At 34.3% G+C, this 18215-nt stretch overlaps 1 protein-coding gene across 1 annotated transcript in view; it reads right to left on the minus strand.

Moving 5' to 3' along the window:
* Nucleotides 1-18215, minus strand: part of ESF1 (ESF1 nucleolar pre-rRNA processing protein homolog) — a 54073-nt gene that overhangs the window by 28398 nt on the left and 7460 nt on the right. Inside the window, exons 4-9 of the mRNA XM_010979126.3 lie at nucleotides 17732-17845; nucleotides 17074-17174; nucleotides 15912-16064; nucleotides 14474-14588; nucleotides 12668-12815; nucleotides 6283-6444 (exon numbers count right to left, since the gene is read on the minus strand). Of these exons, the coding sequence (XP_010977428.2) occupies nucleotides 6283-6444; nucleotides 12668-12815; nucleotides 14474-14588; nucleotides 15912-16064; nucleotides 17074-17174; nucleotides 17732-17845 (793 nt within the window). The remainder of the gene's footprint in view (nucleotides 1-6282; nucleotides 6445-12667; nucleotides 12816-14473; nucleotides 14589-15911; nucleotides 16065-17073; nucleotides 17175-17731; nucleotides 17846-18215) is intronic.

Genomic DNA, 18215 nt, shown 5'->3' on the forward strand with positions numbered 1-18215 from the left:
AAAAATGATAGAAATAGAAAATCAATACTTTGCAACCAATGATATAACTGATTCAAGCAAGGATAAATGAATGTTAATGTCACCAAGTAAAATATTGGAAAACAGGATAGTCACACATCCTACAAAGTACATACCCTTCACAAAGGAAAAAAAATGGGCCTTTACAATGGAAAAATCCATTAGATACCACCTGAACTGAGCGAGCAAAGTTAACAGCACACACACAAAAAAGGGCCAAACTGATATTATGTGCCTCCAGATGTAAGGCAATGGGAAGTACAGAAGAACATCATTTATGGAAAAATCTTGCCAAAATTTTTCTACCTGAACTAATTGTGAGGAAACAATCAGATAAACCCAGATTGTGGGTATTCTATAAGCCAGTTATTGCAGATATTTTAAAACTGACTGATCCTGGACCAGGGGAAAAAAAAAAAAAACTGTAAAGAGTATTACTGGAATGAGTGAGAAATTTGACTATTATTTTAACGATGTTAAATTTCCTGAGTGTGGTAACAGTATCTTGCTCATGTAAAGAGCGCCTTTGTTTTTGGAAGTTACATGTTGAAGTATTTTTAAGGATGAAACATGATGATGTCTGCAACTTCCTAACAGTCAAATATTCAGAAAAAAGGAGTCGTCTGTCCTTAAGGTCTCTGATTTGAAGCCCACTAATTTCATCCACCCTGGCCACCAGAACTCTTCAATGATCTCTGCACAGCTAGATCCCTAGGTCTTTCTTAGCCTGTATTTTACTGAGCCATCTTCTAACTGAAATGCATTCTTCACCTGGCTGCCTGGATACCCTACAACTCTGAATTTCCTCCTGTATTTCTGACACCTTCTTACCAGCTGCCTTTGGATGATCCCTGCTCACCCTCCACAACCTCCAATTACTGCAGCGCTCCAGAGAACAGGTTTTGAACTTCTTTTCTTCTCTACCTATAATCACTCCCTTGGTGTTCTTCACTTATAGAGATCTACAACTAAGATTCCCAAGTTTATATCTCCAGCCTTGATCTCTTCCCTAAACCTTAAACTATGTATCCGACTATCTCCTTGGCATGTCTATTTCAACATACAGCAGGCATCTTAAATTTAACATGTGATGAAGAAAATTTCTGAAGTTCCCTTGCAGACCTCTTCCACCCATAATCTTTATTATCTCAGGATTATTATGATAGCCTCTTGACTGATCTTTCAAATTCTGTTCTTTCCTCCCATGTTAATCTGCCCTCAAGCAGAACAGCCATAGTGATCCTGTTAAAAATAAGTCAGATCTTCTTTTTATTATTGCATCTATGAGATGACGGATGCTAACCAAACTTATTGCAGTAATCATTTTACAGTATATGCAAGTCAGACTATTATGCCGTATACCTTAAACTTATCCCGTAACATGTCAATTGTATCTCAAAAAAACTGAAAAGAAATTGAGTCAGATATTAATGCTCCTCAGCTCAAACATTCCAATGGCTTCTCATCTCACTCAGAGAAGCCAGTTAAGCCCTTAAAATGGCCTGCAGGACCTCATGGTCTGGCCCCGCTACTCCTCTCACCTCATCCATTAGTCTCTCCTCCACTCACTCACTGTGGTCACACTGCTGTCCACGCTGTTCCCCAAACACACTAGATAAGCCACAGGTTCAAGGCCAGCATGCGCTATTTCTCCTGCTGGCACTCTTGTCTGCATGGCTCACCCGTGACCTCTACTTCCTTTAGTCTCTGCTAGAATATTTTTCTTACTAATGACTTATCTGTTTCCCTTTAACCAGAATATAAGATTTATGAGGTCGAAAATTTGTATGTTTTGTACACATAGTGTGTAGAACAGTTCCTGGCGTATGCTCAGTAAATAAGTAAAGGAAAGTTGAGGTACTGAAGGATGTTGAGTAGAAAAAAGACCAGATATCCTTTTCACCTGTGTCTATTAATCAGGCAGTAACTAAAAAAAAAAAAAAAAAAAAGAACATATCTAATCTTTTTTAAGATTACAGACAAAAACATGCCATTATCTGCTCATATTCTGGATGAAATTTCAAAGATTAAAATACACAGCTTGCAATATCTACAACAAAAATTACTATCACATAGATTAATGGAACTATTAATACAGGGAAGGTTATTTATACCTTATATATTATGAGATAAAACTCAGTATGCCTCATTTAAATGTATACTACAAGTTCTCCAATGAGGCACATTCCTTGATGAACGCTCAATATGCTAATTATGAATCACCTTCTCTACTCATCAAAGTGAGCCAGGCAGGATACTTCTTTAGCGACACACTGAGATGGGAAATATTACTCCATACACGTCAAAACAATGAATTACAACTTTCCTTAAAAATCTTGTAATTCAGCATTTTTACTTATCTATAATTTTAATTAATAAGGTTGTATTATCACATGTCCATGAAGAACTAAAATAGCAATAGAAAGAGTGTTCATTCTAGTTGTTATACCCATGTACCTGCTATCCGCCTCCCTTAATATTCACCCTTAAGGAATTAAACTTCTAATGTTACAATACTGTATAATCCAATGTAAAAAGATAGGAAGTTAAATAGTCTAAACTAAAATTCCTTTTAAAAACCAAACCAAGCCATAGTCCAGCAAGTGTTAGTGATTATTAAGAGTATTTATTTTTCTGAAGAGTTTAATATTTCGGAAATTCAAGCCACAGAAAAGCTGATGGGTGATATAGTACAATCTCATACTGACCCTCTGTGGTTTACTGAAGTATAACATCACAAAAGTCCTTTGGTTCCGGGTAGCTGTTACTGGGAACATACATTTCTTAAAACTTGTATCTAACAAAATACATGTATGACGTGAACAGTGTTCTGCAACTTACAAAGTACTTTTATAATATGTTAAATTAAGCAAGAAAGGTTTTATTAGTCCCATTTTTCAAATAAGTAAACTGAAGTCCTGAAAGGTAAGTTTATTATCTCATTTAACACATCTAGTACGTCAAAGAGCCTTTGCATTAATACACACACACACACACACACACACGCATAGAAAAGGTACACAAGCACTTAAGTGCATGTCTATACCAAAGACTCATAGGTTAACAATACCCCGCTGGGGGCCTTAAAAAATACTATGGTTAAAGACTTTTAAAAAATGCATAATATCAATTTTCCTTCATTTAACCTAAAGTGAAAATTATACATCCAATGTTGATGATAATTCCATGAAATTGGCACTTTCATCATTGCTGAAGGCATTAAAAACCGGTACAATCCTTTTGGAAAGCAATTTGGCAATAATCTCAAGACACAAAAAGTGTTCGTGTCCTTCCCTAGTAATTCCATTTCTGGGAAGCTATCCTATGAAAATAGTTCAAAATATGGAAAAAGCTATACATTATTTATAACATCCTAGATGTTTGGCATCTGAGATTTAAAATTTGAGGCTTGGACATTGGTAGTTTTAACAGCTTGTGAGAGAACCACAGGTTGATCCACAGCATAAGTAAAGCTGCTGTGTGAGTGAGGAAGTCATATTAACGGGGGAGTGAGACTGACTGCCAGCGCTGGCTTCTCCTTGTGGTCTCTACAAGGTCTCACATGCACAGAGATATTTTTTAAATGGCAGGGGAGTGGGACGGGGAATCTTTGTTAAAAAATTGTTTTTATAAGTAGAAGGCCCTAAAATAGCAAGCCTATTACTTGGCTGGTGATGAAAGTGAAGAGATCTAAGAAAGTACTGGTATTTGTGGGTTTGGGTTTGGTAACAGCCTTAGATCAAATTTCTTTCCAATGCCACAGGTCTACCATAGTGAAAAATTAGAAATATGATTAAATATTCAACAAAAGAGAAATGATAAATTAAACCACAATCTACCTAATCACTCAGTGGCTGAATAGGGGTAATGGAATTACAGATGATCATTTTTCATTTTTCTTTTTAAAAATATTTTATATGACATTAATATCACATCCACAAATAGCAGAGGCAAGATAAAAATGTACTGCTAAATTTAAGAGGGAACAGTTCCTAATTCATTACAATGAGGTCAGCGTTACCCTGATACCAAAAGCTAAGGACACTACAAGAAACAAAAACGTAAGACAAATATTCCTCATTAACACAGGTGCAAAATCCTAAACAAAACATTACTAAATAGAATTTAGGAATATATATAAAAAAAGGATAATGTTCCATGTCTAAGTGAGGCTTATTCTAGGAAAACTGTACTGCTTAAAGCTTCCTATGTACCCCTTTTTGGTAGCTGTACTACATAACTATATTAATAAAGACAAAGGTTAAATCTGGCCCACAATATAACTCTAAAATATCTGCTATAGAACTTTTCAATCAAGTTTATTTTAAATCTTCTTTCCCAAATAGTTAACTGAATACCTCAATTTAAAACACGTTCATTCAAAATATCTTCATTCAATAAGCTCATTCTAAGATTATAATTAAGCTACAATTACACCATGTTGGACTTAAAAGATGTAATTCAACATTTCCTGGGATCATAAATTCAAGGACCTCAAGCGAAAAACTTTACACACATTTCTGAGCAGTATGGTTGTACTGCCTGACTGTGACTTACTGACAAAGGACACTCAACCCCTTAAAGCAGCCTCTGGATTCTTTTGCTGAACAATTCTAAAGATATAGAGAATTCCTCTTCATATTACATTGAAACCTACTTTCCTTCAACTTAAAAAAAATTTTTTGGTCCAACTATTTTATTTTGTTTTTGATTATTTGGGGGGGAGGGTATTACTGATTGACTGATTGAATGGAGGTACTGGGGACTGAGTTCAGGAACTCGAGCATGCTAAGCATGTATGGCTCTCTACCACTAAGCTACACCCTCCCCCTACAACTTTCCTTCAACTTTTATCCACTGGCAAAAGCACTGGACTTCTGAGGTAATAAGTGAGATTAAGTCTTCATTTACATATTTATCCCACAAGTATTTGAAAATAAATGTTAAGTCACTTTTTAGACTTTTCCTCTCCAGGCTACATTGAGTTCTCCCAACCACTGTTCACATGATAACACTACTGAACTTCAGTTTTTCTTACCATCACTTTCTGAAAAAGCCAAACATTTAAAATAAATGAGCTATAACATAGCATCTACATTCCTACAGAAATATGCAGGAGACGTGTCAATCCTAATAAATTTACGAAAACAATCAATCCTCAAATATCAAAATATGCTAGTTTTTTTTTTTTCCCCAAGTGAACACAACCTATGAAAACAGATGTTTTACTCTCAGGGCAAAAACATACTAGTTGTAAGAAACGGAGTAACTGAACATAGAACACTTAATTTTTAAGCAATGGTGTTATAAGTAGTATCTTTTCATCTCCAGAGGAACTGAGACGAAAAGAATTAAATCCTTGTCAAAAATTATACCTGGGGGGAGGGGAGGGCTCAGTGGTAGAGCACATGCCTAGCATGCATGAAGTCCTGGGCTCTATCCCCAGTACCATCATTAAAAAAACAAACAAATAAATAAATGTTTTCCCTCCCCTCACAATATCTAGCTTTAAAAGATATACATATAGGTGAAAAGCAGAAATCTGCAAAAGCAGTATTATTTGCAAAGACACATGTTGATTTGCCCAGGATTGTTAACAAAAAAAATGCATATGTGAGGAAACAATCCTCATTTATCTCATTTTTTATCTTTGTTTAGCTTTGACATGGTTTTAATTAGTATTGTACTAATATTGCACTACTCTAAAAAAAAGTGCCTGAAACCTTCAAGGCAGTTTTAAAAATCACTTATGATGCTAAACTTCTTTGACTATTCAAAAATACTCAAAAATTGCCAAGTTGAGATGGAAAACTATGTATTACATATTTTGTATTAGTGAAACTTCACTAATTTAAAGTCTAGTTAGGGGTTACTGGAGAAGAGTCCACTTATGAATTACATATTTTGAAAAAAAGTTTAATGACTTTAGAATACATAGTACCTGGATTCAAATTTCTGTACCTTGAGAATAATCGAATCAAACCTAGGAAAGGCCTACTTTCATAAATGGATAATTTGCAGTTAGTAAATTAAAGAGACCAAGAATAAGCTGGCAAGAGTCTAAAACATTAGTCCCAAAGTGAATTAAATGATGTATGCAAACATCATGTTAACTTCCTCACCAAAACATTCCTGGAAAATGCAGTTTAATTTTAAGTTTATATTTCCAAAGAGTTGATCTTGTTTTCTTTTACAGCTAAAATGCATGCAACATCTCAAAATGAAGGAAAACAAGTAAACATTTAATTAGAATTTAATTCTTACCTGGAACCCACTTAATTTCCATTTCCATATCATTTTCTTTGCCTTTCTTTTCTTTTTCTTGAATAACTTGCAAGAGCTGCCTATATTTAGCAATTTGTTCTTCATCATCCTTCTGACTTCTTTTTGTTTTCCCATCTTCCTCTACACTGATTTCATCATCACCTAACAAAAAAATCAATTTCATTTAACACAGGGAAATAATTCACATCTAATTTCAGTGTTTAATCTCAGTCACTGCAGCAACCTTCTAAAAGACGTCAGATATACTGTAACAACAAAATGTCAAAATCAGACTTAAATTCCTTAATATTAAATGAATTAAGTGAAAGACTTAGATCTTGTTTAAAATAAAAATCAGTTGCAAAGTTGGCACTCTCACAGTAGTATACTTGGGAATCTGTTTTTATTAAAATTCATATTTTAAAATAATCCTGTTGTCATGTAACATCCCTGGACTTCTCCCTACAAGCAAGACAGCAGGGATGGCATTTTATTCCTCTTATGTCCCCTACCATCCAATACTGTAGCTTTAAAATGTATGGTCAGTAAAATGAGCCTGAATAGTGTTGGAATGCATCTGATACATGGATTTAGCTGTTCCCGCTGATGACAAAGATAAAGGAAGTTGCCTGTAATTCAAAACAAAAAATGATGAATCCTTCCCATTGGACAGTAAGCAAGCATGCTTACTATCAGGATCTCACTAACACTTCAGAATAAAAATGAATAAATTAGAAGTTAGTGCTATTAATTTCCCTATACGGAAAATATTCACATTTCCATTTATTAATTTTATAAAAATAATTATAATACAAAGGAGTAGCATAAAATTCATGGGCAATAAATACTAAAGAAAACTAGTTATGTGAAAAGTTTGTTTGCTCTGTATTTCCACTGCAATTCTCCAAGTCAAAAACATAAATAAGAACCTAGGTTTAATGCAAAACATGCAGACTTACTGAATTGACTAAATGTCCCCACTAAAGGAAAATTTAGAAGCAGCATACAGAAGACCCTCTAAAATGTCTGACATTATTAAGCATTTAGTCATGAAACATCAATGCTAAGGTGGTCCTTATATCTTCAAAAAGGTGACATGAAAAAAATTGATTAAGTAAATGTTTTTATAGCTTTTTCTCTAAATGAATAAAAAATAGTACACGACATTCTTTCCATCCTATCACACTTTTACATTTTCACTCAAACAGCTGAAATTCATTTTTTTCCTGTTTGTGCTTTGTGCCACAATAATAATGTTGGATGGAATTCTGTCATGTATCCCGTAATTCAACGGATAAAACATCAGGAACACATTAACAAAATGGCAATGTACTTCTTTCTATTAAAAGCTTACTTCTGAAAACATAATTAGAAGCAAGCTCCTTCCAGGTTGAAATTTTAGTGGTAAGTCTCTGATGGCCTACTTTAAATTGATTTTTTCCAGTACTAAAATTTTACTTTCTGAAGCTCTAAAATGTGGGTTAACTCGTGTAAGTCTGTTTTTTCCCAATTCAAGGACAGTATTTCATGAAAGCCTAATATTAAGTTAAAAAAAAAAAAACAAGAAAAAAAACCAAAACAAAAAACAAAACAAAAAAAACTATAACAGGAAGAAGCCCTGTTATGTATGATCTCTTATAAGCTACAAAAGGAACATCCAGTAACTCTAAGGCATTCAAATATACTAATGTATCTACCAGAGGTACGAAATTATAAATTAAAGTAAGCTTGCAATCAATCAAAATACTGAAGAAAAAGGCATGCTTTTAAGAACTTAATTAGTGTATTTCAAACAAAAAGCTATTAATCCTTAAGGTTTTAAAGTAAAAATATACGATATGAGGTAGTATGTTAACACTTCCTAAGCCTTTATACACGTTATCTCAATTTTTCCAACCATGAACAGAACTATCATGATCCTCTTTTTACAGCTATGGAAAGAAAGGCACAGGGGCTAAGCAAACTTAACCAATGTAATTTCACTATGTGAAGTCAGGATTTGAAACCAGCAGAGCCTAAGATCTTAACAAAAATATACTAACAGATTAATGGTTATTTTCCCACAATATTTGTCACTCTTATGTCAATAATGTCATTTTAAAATCTAGTTCAGTTCTCCCAAACCAGTCCAAAAGTCTATTTGAAAAACCTGTACCCAATCTTCACAAGAATATGTGAAATGCTCTTCTTTCCTTTATCTTAGAGTTGCTAGTAAAGAAAAACTATCCAGAATTTTCAGGAAAGTGCTAAATGACCATATAGGTATATAAACAAAAAGAAAATCAGCATAGCTATGGGGGAAAAAAACATAAAGGCTATTTGAAGAAGACTTGGCTGTTCTGAAGTCACTAGAAATAACATAGTCACTCAGATGTTTGGATGCCAAAGAAAGTAATAAGCAACAGCCATCAAGACTTTAATGTGAAGACTTTTGTGCCCAATATAACTACAGCCACAAATCATATACTTTTTAAAAGGCTATTAGATACCTAAGAAATTATGTAGTTTTATCAATGAGATTTCTGAACAAAGAAACTAGAATGATTAAGTATGATTTTCCATTCCATGTGTGACACAGTTCAAGAGTAGTACTTTATGAAAAACTTAGAAAAATGAAGGAAAACCTTCAGTAGTCTAAAAAGAACAGTGACGGGCCAATCACAGGATCTTAAGAAAGTTAAGATCTCATGGTCCCTATGATAATACTAAAAAAGAATTTTAGGATTTATTTAATTTCACATTTATAAAATAATACATATGAAAAAGGAAAACCAAAAGGACAGCTATGAAAAATGTCAGGCTAAAAATCAAAGTAAGAATATTCACTCCTGATAGTTTAAAACATTTATATCTATGTCTCACATTTATGGTTCTTCATTTGCTGTCAGCACATAATTTTGTCTTATTCGTAACTGTGCACAGTTGGGAATTCTTACAATAGATAGGAATGAAGATGTGAAGATATCAGGGAGAGAGTATCAACCCAAAACTGATTAAGAAATTGCAATCAAGCTACCAAATTTCCAGAGTTAGATCCAATATAGCGGAGAAGAGGTTTTTGGCCCCATTTTTTAAAAAATGAGCCATTTTAAGCAAAAGCATATGTAAATTTAAAATGTATCACTGATCAGTTTAATCCTCAAAATTTTTTTTAAAATAAAGATATAGACTATTTGAGAACTTCCGCTTCCATCAATGGGAAGCTAGGTATCACACCAACCCTTTTACTGAGGACATCAAGGTGAATGAAATATTTGAACAATCTTTTTAAGAGCTTCAAAGAGGTTTAAAAAAAAAAGAGAATGAAGATTTCAAAGAACTGACAAATTAATGAAGAATTACCAAGTCAAAATCAAAGAGAAGGTTTTCAGAGAGATGACCCCAGTGTTCAAGACCTATTTTGCCCTGAGGGCATTTATTGAGCCATCAAAGAAACAGCTGTGAGACTAAACTACAGTTTTGGCAGCCTGGCAGGCCAAGAGGACGAAAGTTGAAGAACCAAGTAGTACCCCCACATTTAGCAGGGACCCAAGGGACATACCCCAGAGCAAGGGTCAACCACAAGTAAACCAGCTCTCATGCAGACTTGCATCACCCAGTAGGGCCAGGGAATCTCAAGTTAAAACTTGGAATAATGTGGTTCCAGAATGATCAGAGTAAATCAAAGTTCTCTCTGATGAGATACTCTCACCTCAAATACCAAACCAGCACAAAAAGTTAACCAGGCATACAAGTAAACAAGAGAAATCTCTTGTGAAGTAACAAAAATCAACTCCAAAAGATTTCAAATAAATACTGAAATTATCAGACATACACTACAAAAACATGTTTATTCTGTTAATAGAAATAAAAGAAAGTGTTGAAAACACCTGCAATGACTAAACTATAAAAAGTGATATTACTGATTTGAAAAATACTAAAACCAGACTTTCGTAAGTAAAAAAATACAATTACCAAAATTAAGAACTCAATGAATAGTCTATCAGCAGATTCAACACTGCTGAAAAGAGAATTAGTGCACTGCAAGACTGGTAAAAGAAGACACTCAGGATGCAGCACAGAAAGACAGCAGATCAAAAATCAGAAGAGAAGGGACAGGGAAATAGCTCAGAGGTAAAGTATAAGGTCCTGGGTTCAATCCGCAGTACCACTATTAAAAAAAAACCCAAAACCAAAAACAAGAGAGTAGTAACATGGAAGTTACAGGGTAAAGATCTAAGATGTATTTAATTGGAGTCCTAGAAGGAGACGGGAAAAGAAATATCTGAATAGATGATGGTTGAGAATACCCAAAACTGAAGAAAGATACCATGCCATAAATTCAAGTAACCCACCAAACTCCAAGCACAATAAATTTAAAAATCTATTCTCAGTTCATATTGAAACAGCAGAAAGACAAAAAGAAAACTTTAAAAGTAATCAAAGCTGACAAAGGCTTAATTTCCAGAATATATAAATAGCTGATACAATTTAATAACAAAAAAACAAACAACCCAATCCAAAATGGGCAGAAGATCTAAACAAGCAACTCTTCAATGAAGATATACAAATGGCCAACAGGCACATGAAAAAATGCTCAATATCACTAATTATCAGAGAAATGCAAATCAAAACTACAATGAGGTATCACCTCACACCAGTCAGAATGGTCATCATTCAAAAGTCCACAAACGATAAATACTGGAGAGGGTGTGGAGAAAGGGGAACACAGCTACACTGCTGGTGGGAATGTAGTCTGGTGCAGCCATTATGGAAAGCAGTATGGAGATTCTTCAAAAAACTAAAAATAGACTTACCATATGATCCAGCAATCCCACTTCTGGTTATATATCTGGAGGAAACTCTAATTTGATAAGATACCTGCACCCCAATGTTCATAGCAGCACTATATAACCAAGACATGAAAAAAACCTAAATGTCCATCGACAGATGACTGGATCAAGAAGTTATGGTATATCTATACAATGGAATACTACTCAGCCATAAAAAAAAATGCCATTTGCAGCAATATGGATGGACCCAGAGATCATCATTCTAAGTGAAGTAAGCCAGAAAGAGACAGAAAAATACCATATGATATCACTCATACGTGGAATCTAAAAAAAAAAAAAAAAAAAAAAGAGGACACTATGAACTCATCTACAAAACAGAAACAGACTCACAGACACAGTAAACAATCTTAAAGGTTACCGGGGAAAGGGGGTGGGAAGGGATAAATCTGGGAGTTTGAGGTTTGCAGATGTTAGCCACTATATATAAAAATAGATTAAAAAAAAAGTTTCTTCTGCGTAGCATAGGGAACTATATTCAATATCTTATAATAACCTTTAATGAAAAAGAATATGAAAATGAATATATGTATGTATATGCATGACTGGGACATTGTGCTGTACACCAGAAATTGACACATTGTAACTGATTGCACTTCAATTAAAAAAAAAAAAGCAGTCAAAGAATAAAACCCAGACAATCTTCAAAAGACTGAAAAAAGTAGACTGAGCTGACTTCTCAAAACAACAATAAAGCCAGAAGCCAGCAGAATATTCTTATAAATGTGAGGATGGGGAGGACTGTCCACCTAGAATATTTTTTACCAGTGAAAACATCTTCACAAATGAAGGCAAAATAAGGACATTTTTAGACTAAACTAAGACTCAAGAGAGTCTGACACCAGTAGATACTACCAGAAATTATCAAGAATATACTTAAGACAGAAGGAAAATGATCCCAGACAGACGTATGAGATTTAGAAAAGAATAAGGAACAAAAGTAGAGGAAAAAAGTGAGTAAATTTAAACAAAACAATAACATTAATGTCCTGCGGGAATTAAGAATTACAATATACAGGATAGCATGAAAGGTGTTTCAAAATGCCTTGCATTCTCTAGGAGGGTAAAAATATTAATTAGCATTAAACTTTGGTAAGTTAAGGCTGCAAGTCATAATTTCTAAGACAATTACTAAATGAACAGAAAGAGTCTACTTCCTAAACTAGTTGAGTAGAAAAATGGAATATGAAAAATAATCCAAAAAAAGTTCTTAGTTTAAAAAAGGGGGATAATAAAGCACTTTACTAGTTTATGTGATTGCATAACACATGAGTCATGACAAGTCTATAAGGCCTGGCTTTTTTTGTGAGGTCAGGGTTTTAGAAAGTGTTTATGGTTAAAGAAATTCAGGCTAAAAAAAAAATCTCTAAATAAAAATTTCAGTTACTATCTACACGTGTATATAATACTGTATATGTGAGCATGCTTTGCAGAAGGATTAAGGATTGGTTTGGTACTCCCTTTTAAGCTACTGCCAAAGACATATTTCTGTTAACAAGTCTAGATGAATCATCTAAATGCTTACAAATGAAGAACACTGAAAGATGAACAAGTACCTTGTAGCTCCTCTTCTATCTCCTCTTCATCTTCACTAGAGGAAGCTAAGTAGGCTTGAAAATCCATATCCAAAAGCTCTTCCTTTTTAAATTTCCTATTGAGTGTTGTAATTCTGTCATGATCAGTTTCATCCCAAGTGATCTCCACCTTTCACAACAAAAGAAAAAAAACTGGAAATGTCAGTAACCCAATTTTGTTAAAGAATATTTATCATTAACTTGGATGTTTAACAGTAAACTAAAAATGTTACCATGTGCTAAAACAAATGATAAATAACATGCTTAATGAGAAGTGTTCTATTCATGGAAAGGGAACCATTTCAATTAATCTGTGCCTTTCTCCTCCTAACTCTCTGCTTTATGCAAGGTGCTTCATTATTGGGAATAAAAATTCACCAGTGTGTGGACTAATTATGGTGAAAACAAATAAGAAAATGCACTAGTTAAAAAGTTAACATTATTATGAATGAGTCAAAACATGTTTTTCACCTGGAGTTCTAGGCATTTCAGGAAGTCTAGAAACTATGTGAAATTCATCGACAAACCTTTCAACACAATGTCAATTCAGTCCATTTTCCAAAACAGATTAAGAGCCACTGATGAGAAAGGCATCTATTGGTTGGAAGTACAGTGAACCCCTGTGACACCAGAACTGGTCTGTCAAATGGTCAGTTTAGTGACTGGCTCCTGCCCTCTCTGCAGTCTCCATTCTCAGTCAGGTTAGAGGTTTTACCTTCATCATAGGGCGGGTCCCGTATCTGTGTTTTTTTCCTCAGGTTAATCTCCCCAGATCAGAACAACAAAATGGGCACGAGTTAACCAACAGATGTGATCCTTAAAATAGCTGCTATTGTTGCAGAAATTCCAGCTAGTCACATGATTCAGAATTACTCCTGTTCTGATAATTAAGACTGAGCTGATGACCACAAAACCACTGCTCAAACCACAGGTGAGGATGATACAGTCAGACCGAAGGAACTCCATACTGGCTGGCTGGATAGGCTTGCCTATTTTTCAGTCTTGAAAACAACATGATCCTACATTTTATGTGACTGACTCTTTTAGCCTTCTTTATTGCATAAGGGTGGGGTTTCACTACACTAACAGCCACACAGTTCCCACAGGCTGCAGGTGACATGACATGGCAGATACAGCAGCTCTCCCTCCGCCACCAGCCTGTCCTCAGAAGAACACAGTGGTTTGTCACCAGAAAGGCAGTGAGAAGACTGTATGGCCGCTGCAGAGTCCAGCCATGGACAGAAGGTAGACGGGGTGGAAGAGCAGAGAGAAGCCAGGCAGTTAAGTAACAAACTAACTCAACAGAAATCTTCTGGCTGTTCATTAATAAGGGTTAATGTGACATCTAGTAGTCCTGAGCTATTCTACTTCAATTGTTTTTCTAATTTTTTGTATCATATCTGCAGAAAAATGTGTTCCTATTTTAAATTTTCACTAGTTTTGTTTTAACTGTGATTTGAAGCAATCTGTTCTCTCTTTCCCCCCTACTCCCCAGGATATTAATAACTGACATATTACTTACTGAAGAATCTAATTAAGCAAGTGTATGGGAAAGAGAAGAGAAAAAAGAAACATTTGCAGGTAACTGACTAGGCGTAAAGGCATAACAAAAATCTGAAAATAGGTTCAAACAGATGTGGCAGATAAAAATGCAAATACACTTGTGCCTCAGTTCTATTTGCACTTATGCATTAAAATTTTGAATACTTTTCATTTCTAAAGATGCTATTAGTCAATAACAAAGTCTTTTCTTAAAGCACTGCAGCTATACATCTTCTAAAGAGGTACCGTTGATGTTCCCATTGCAGCAGATGTGAAGTATTTTGGTTTATATGCTGTTAAATCCACTTCTGAGGCTACATCCTTTGGCTCATCATCGAAAGTAATATCATCTGGTATAAACCTAAGAAACAAAGAAAAAATAAATTTATTTAAACATATGTTGCAGTGATAAACAACCAGAGTATAGATTCTCTTCTAATTATGTGTAGTTTATCCACAAATACCATATGAGATTCTACAGAACACACATGTGGATAAAGCAAACAATGTTAGAAATAACCTTGGCACAAAATTTCTGAAATTCATAAGCTATAAATCTGTAATTCCACTAAGTCTGAGTAAACTCTGAGCAGGTAGAAACCCTGCATTAGGAGTCAGTTAATATGACTCAGGTATAAAGGAATGTTTGGTAACTACTATTTAAACATTCAAAACAATCACCTCCCACTGAAACTGCTAACAGAAAAGAGGAGGAAACAGCTTGTCTGATGAGCTATGTATGCCTTTGTTGCTATATACTTAAGCATGCTAAAATCTTATCCCCAATTATCAATTCAAAAATTTTATTCGTATTTTTCCACCAGTCAGAATGCTTTTGAAGTGTGAAAGCTATATATAGTGACTATGAATTGATACATTTTTTTCCCTGAAATATTTCATTCTGAGAACAAAGCCTCTAACAAACCTGGATACAAAGAAGTGATTTCTACTGGAAGTGTCAAAGTAGAATGGTTTACTGGGTTCAGAGAACTAGGATAATGATAAAACGGTGCAGTAGTTTGGATTCCTGGTTTCCTTAGAACAGACATCCACAACCCCCTACAGTTTTTCACGTCAGGTCAGTGAAGCCTGAGCACGTGGTGGAAATAACACACAAGTCTGAAGACAATGCCAGCAACACTATCCATTCACCAGGCAGCACTGCCCAACAGGACTTTCTGTGACAACGGAAATATTCCATACCTGTTCTGCACAACATGTGGCCATTAAGTACTTGAAACGTATCTGGTGTGAGTAAGCAAATGAGGTTTAAAATTTTTTAATTTCTAGTTAAATAAATGTAAGCAATCCAGTTATGACTACTGGCTGCTGTATTAAGATGGCACAGATCTAGAGATACTAGTTTATTAGCAAATTCCTTTGCCCTACCTTAATGCTTTTTTAAAAGTTACTTCACCTGGTTGCTAGCTCTAAAAGTGCAAAGAAGTACCACTACATAAAACCTATCATTCTAAAAACATAACTGACATATTTGAAAGGACATAAACGTGAGGTGACTCATACCTAATACTCTAGCATTTTCTCATTCCAGTTTTCTTTCTTAAAAGTGTTCTATGTTCTTTTAGAATGTGAAACGGCAGAGTGCACTACCAGTTCCAATATTTCAGTTCTTATAATCATGTTGTGCTACAACACTAAATTGGTAAGACACACACTAGATTACCTTAGATCTACAAATGAACAACTGCTTTCGAATTCCAGGCCATCACAATCTTCGTAAATTTTAGCGGCTGTTTCAGGAGAATCACAGTCTACTACTGCATAATAGTACTTCAGTCGTTTGAATTGATAATCTCTCAGTTTTTCTCTAGAGGTCCTAAAAGGGGAAAATTCATTAGACTTACTTAAACAGAAACAAAAATATTTACCTCCCTTTAAAAAAGAAATGTAATTGTTTCAAGAAAAATATATTACAACCTGGTCTTCATTCCAATCCACCTTTCCTTTATGACTTTGCCTTCATGTACATTAAATACTTAAGCTCATTTTGTTTTTTTCAACAAGGTACAGACTAGCGATTTTTACTGTAATTTGGTATTCAGAAAAGGAAAGAAAGAATTACATGTGCTTACCTGTGATTCTAATTCTTAGAATAGTTATTTGTTTTGCTATCACATATAGCCTTCTCAAGTAAAACCACTGGAGAGGATCATTGTATTATTAAATATGCTAGGAAAGCATCAGTTTTTATTATAAAGGAACTCCTGCTCTTGCAAAACTTTATTCCAGATTCATGTTTTTTCAAGTCTAAATGGTTATAAGTTCAATTTACTTAACTACAACACATTCTTTGAAGGTCTTCATCTGCTCTCTTGCCACCCATCTATTTAACCACCATTTTTATTAACTGCACATATAGCTCCATCTAGTGGATTAAAAACTACCTTAAATTTTTTTATATACTACATTATGGCAAAGAATTTTTCCTATCATTTTTAAATTTTTCTACTTAATCCTTAAATAAGAAAAATTATGTAATTCAAAGGCAAATAGTTTCAATGCCACTTAGGTAGAAAGCAACATCTCAGAAAAAAGCAAAACTTACTAATTCAGGGCAATGAGGCTGAGAACTCTAAATCAATTTAATCATGAAATGTTTCTCAAAAATGCAGTAATTATTTTCACGAATACAGAAATATAAATACACATAGAAAATGTTGAAATTGTGTGCCACTTCTGACAGACTTTAACTTGCTTTGCAAACAGTTTTAACTACAAAGGCTCAAGTGCAAACTTTAGTCCCAACTATTAAAGTGACCAGAATTCTGAATTAGTGACGCGAACTTATATGAGGTTTAGTCTTATTTTCTAGAATGATTTAATACCAGTCCTTTTCAGGGGCGTCTTCAGGAATACTTAGTAACTCTACTGGTCCTTGAACTTGCTCTTCCTTCATCCTCTCCTTTCCAAACTCCGAAGGATATATCTAAACACACACACAAAATAAGAGCAATGTAATTAATTAGTACTTCCCTTTTCTTATAATATCCAGAACTGTCAAGGTCAGGAACTCTAATAAGAGTTACAACTTGACTCAATGAAAACACCAGTAATGACTCACTTCCAAACTCACTATAGGAAGCTAAAGCATCCTGAGGAATAGTTTTAAAAATAGTCATTTTGGCTGGAGAGTAACTGATATGGGGTTTGGGAACAAAAACAGAGTATCTCCTCTATATGTTCTAAGGGTTCCAAAGGAAAAATTAAGAAAAGTGAAACAAGATTCTAAGCTCAAGGAATGCAATGTAAACACACATGAAAATGACTGGATTCAATACTTTAAATAAAATATATGAAAATGATTAAAGAAACACATAAAACATAAGCAATGAAGAAAAATAATTTTGTAATAATCAACTTATCCCTAAGTCATATCATTTATCTAAGACTTTCTTTTAAAGAAATTCTTAGAAGAAGAGAATTTCTTTAAAAAGAGAAAAAAATGCTTAGAAATATCTACGTCAAAGTGAAATCAAGTCTCACCTTTACAGAAAATATAACACCTCCTTTAGGTTTAAACGAATTGAACAAAGCCAGCAAATCTTTTGCCTTCAATCTATCCCAGTCCATGTTGCAAACTGCTAATCGATGTGTAATCTAAGAAATGAGAAAAATTAAGTATTACATAATCTATATCATTCCCAATGCTTACAAAATTAAGATACTTAAAATATAATGCCCTCTTTCCCCCAAAACCTGAAATCATTAATCTAAGAGGTTTCAACATATAAAGGAGCACTTAAGGGGGTGTGGGGGTGGGAAGGGACAGACTGGGATTTCAAAATTTGTAGACACTGACAGGCATACGCAGAATAGAGAAACAAGAGTATACTGTATAGCACAGGGAAATATATATATGTAAGATCTTGTGGTAGCTCACAGCGAAAAAAAAATGTGACAATGAATATATGTATGTTCATGTATAACTGAAAAACTATACTCTACACTGGAATTTGACGCATTGTAC

The sequence above is a fragment of the Camelus dromedarius genome, chromosome 18 (genome assembly GCF_036321535.1).
Source record: "Camelus dromedarius isolate mCamDro1 chromosome 18, mCamDro1.pat, whole genome shotgun sequence".
NCBI classification, from domain to species: domain Eukaryota; kingdom Metazoa; phylum Chordata; class Mammalia; order Artiodactyla; family Camelidae; genus Camelus; species Camelus dromedarius.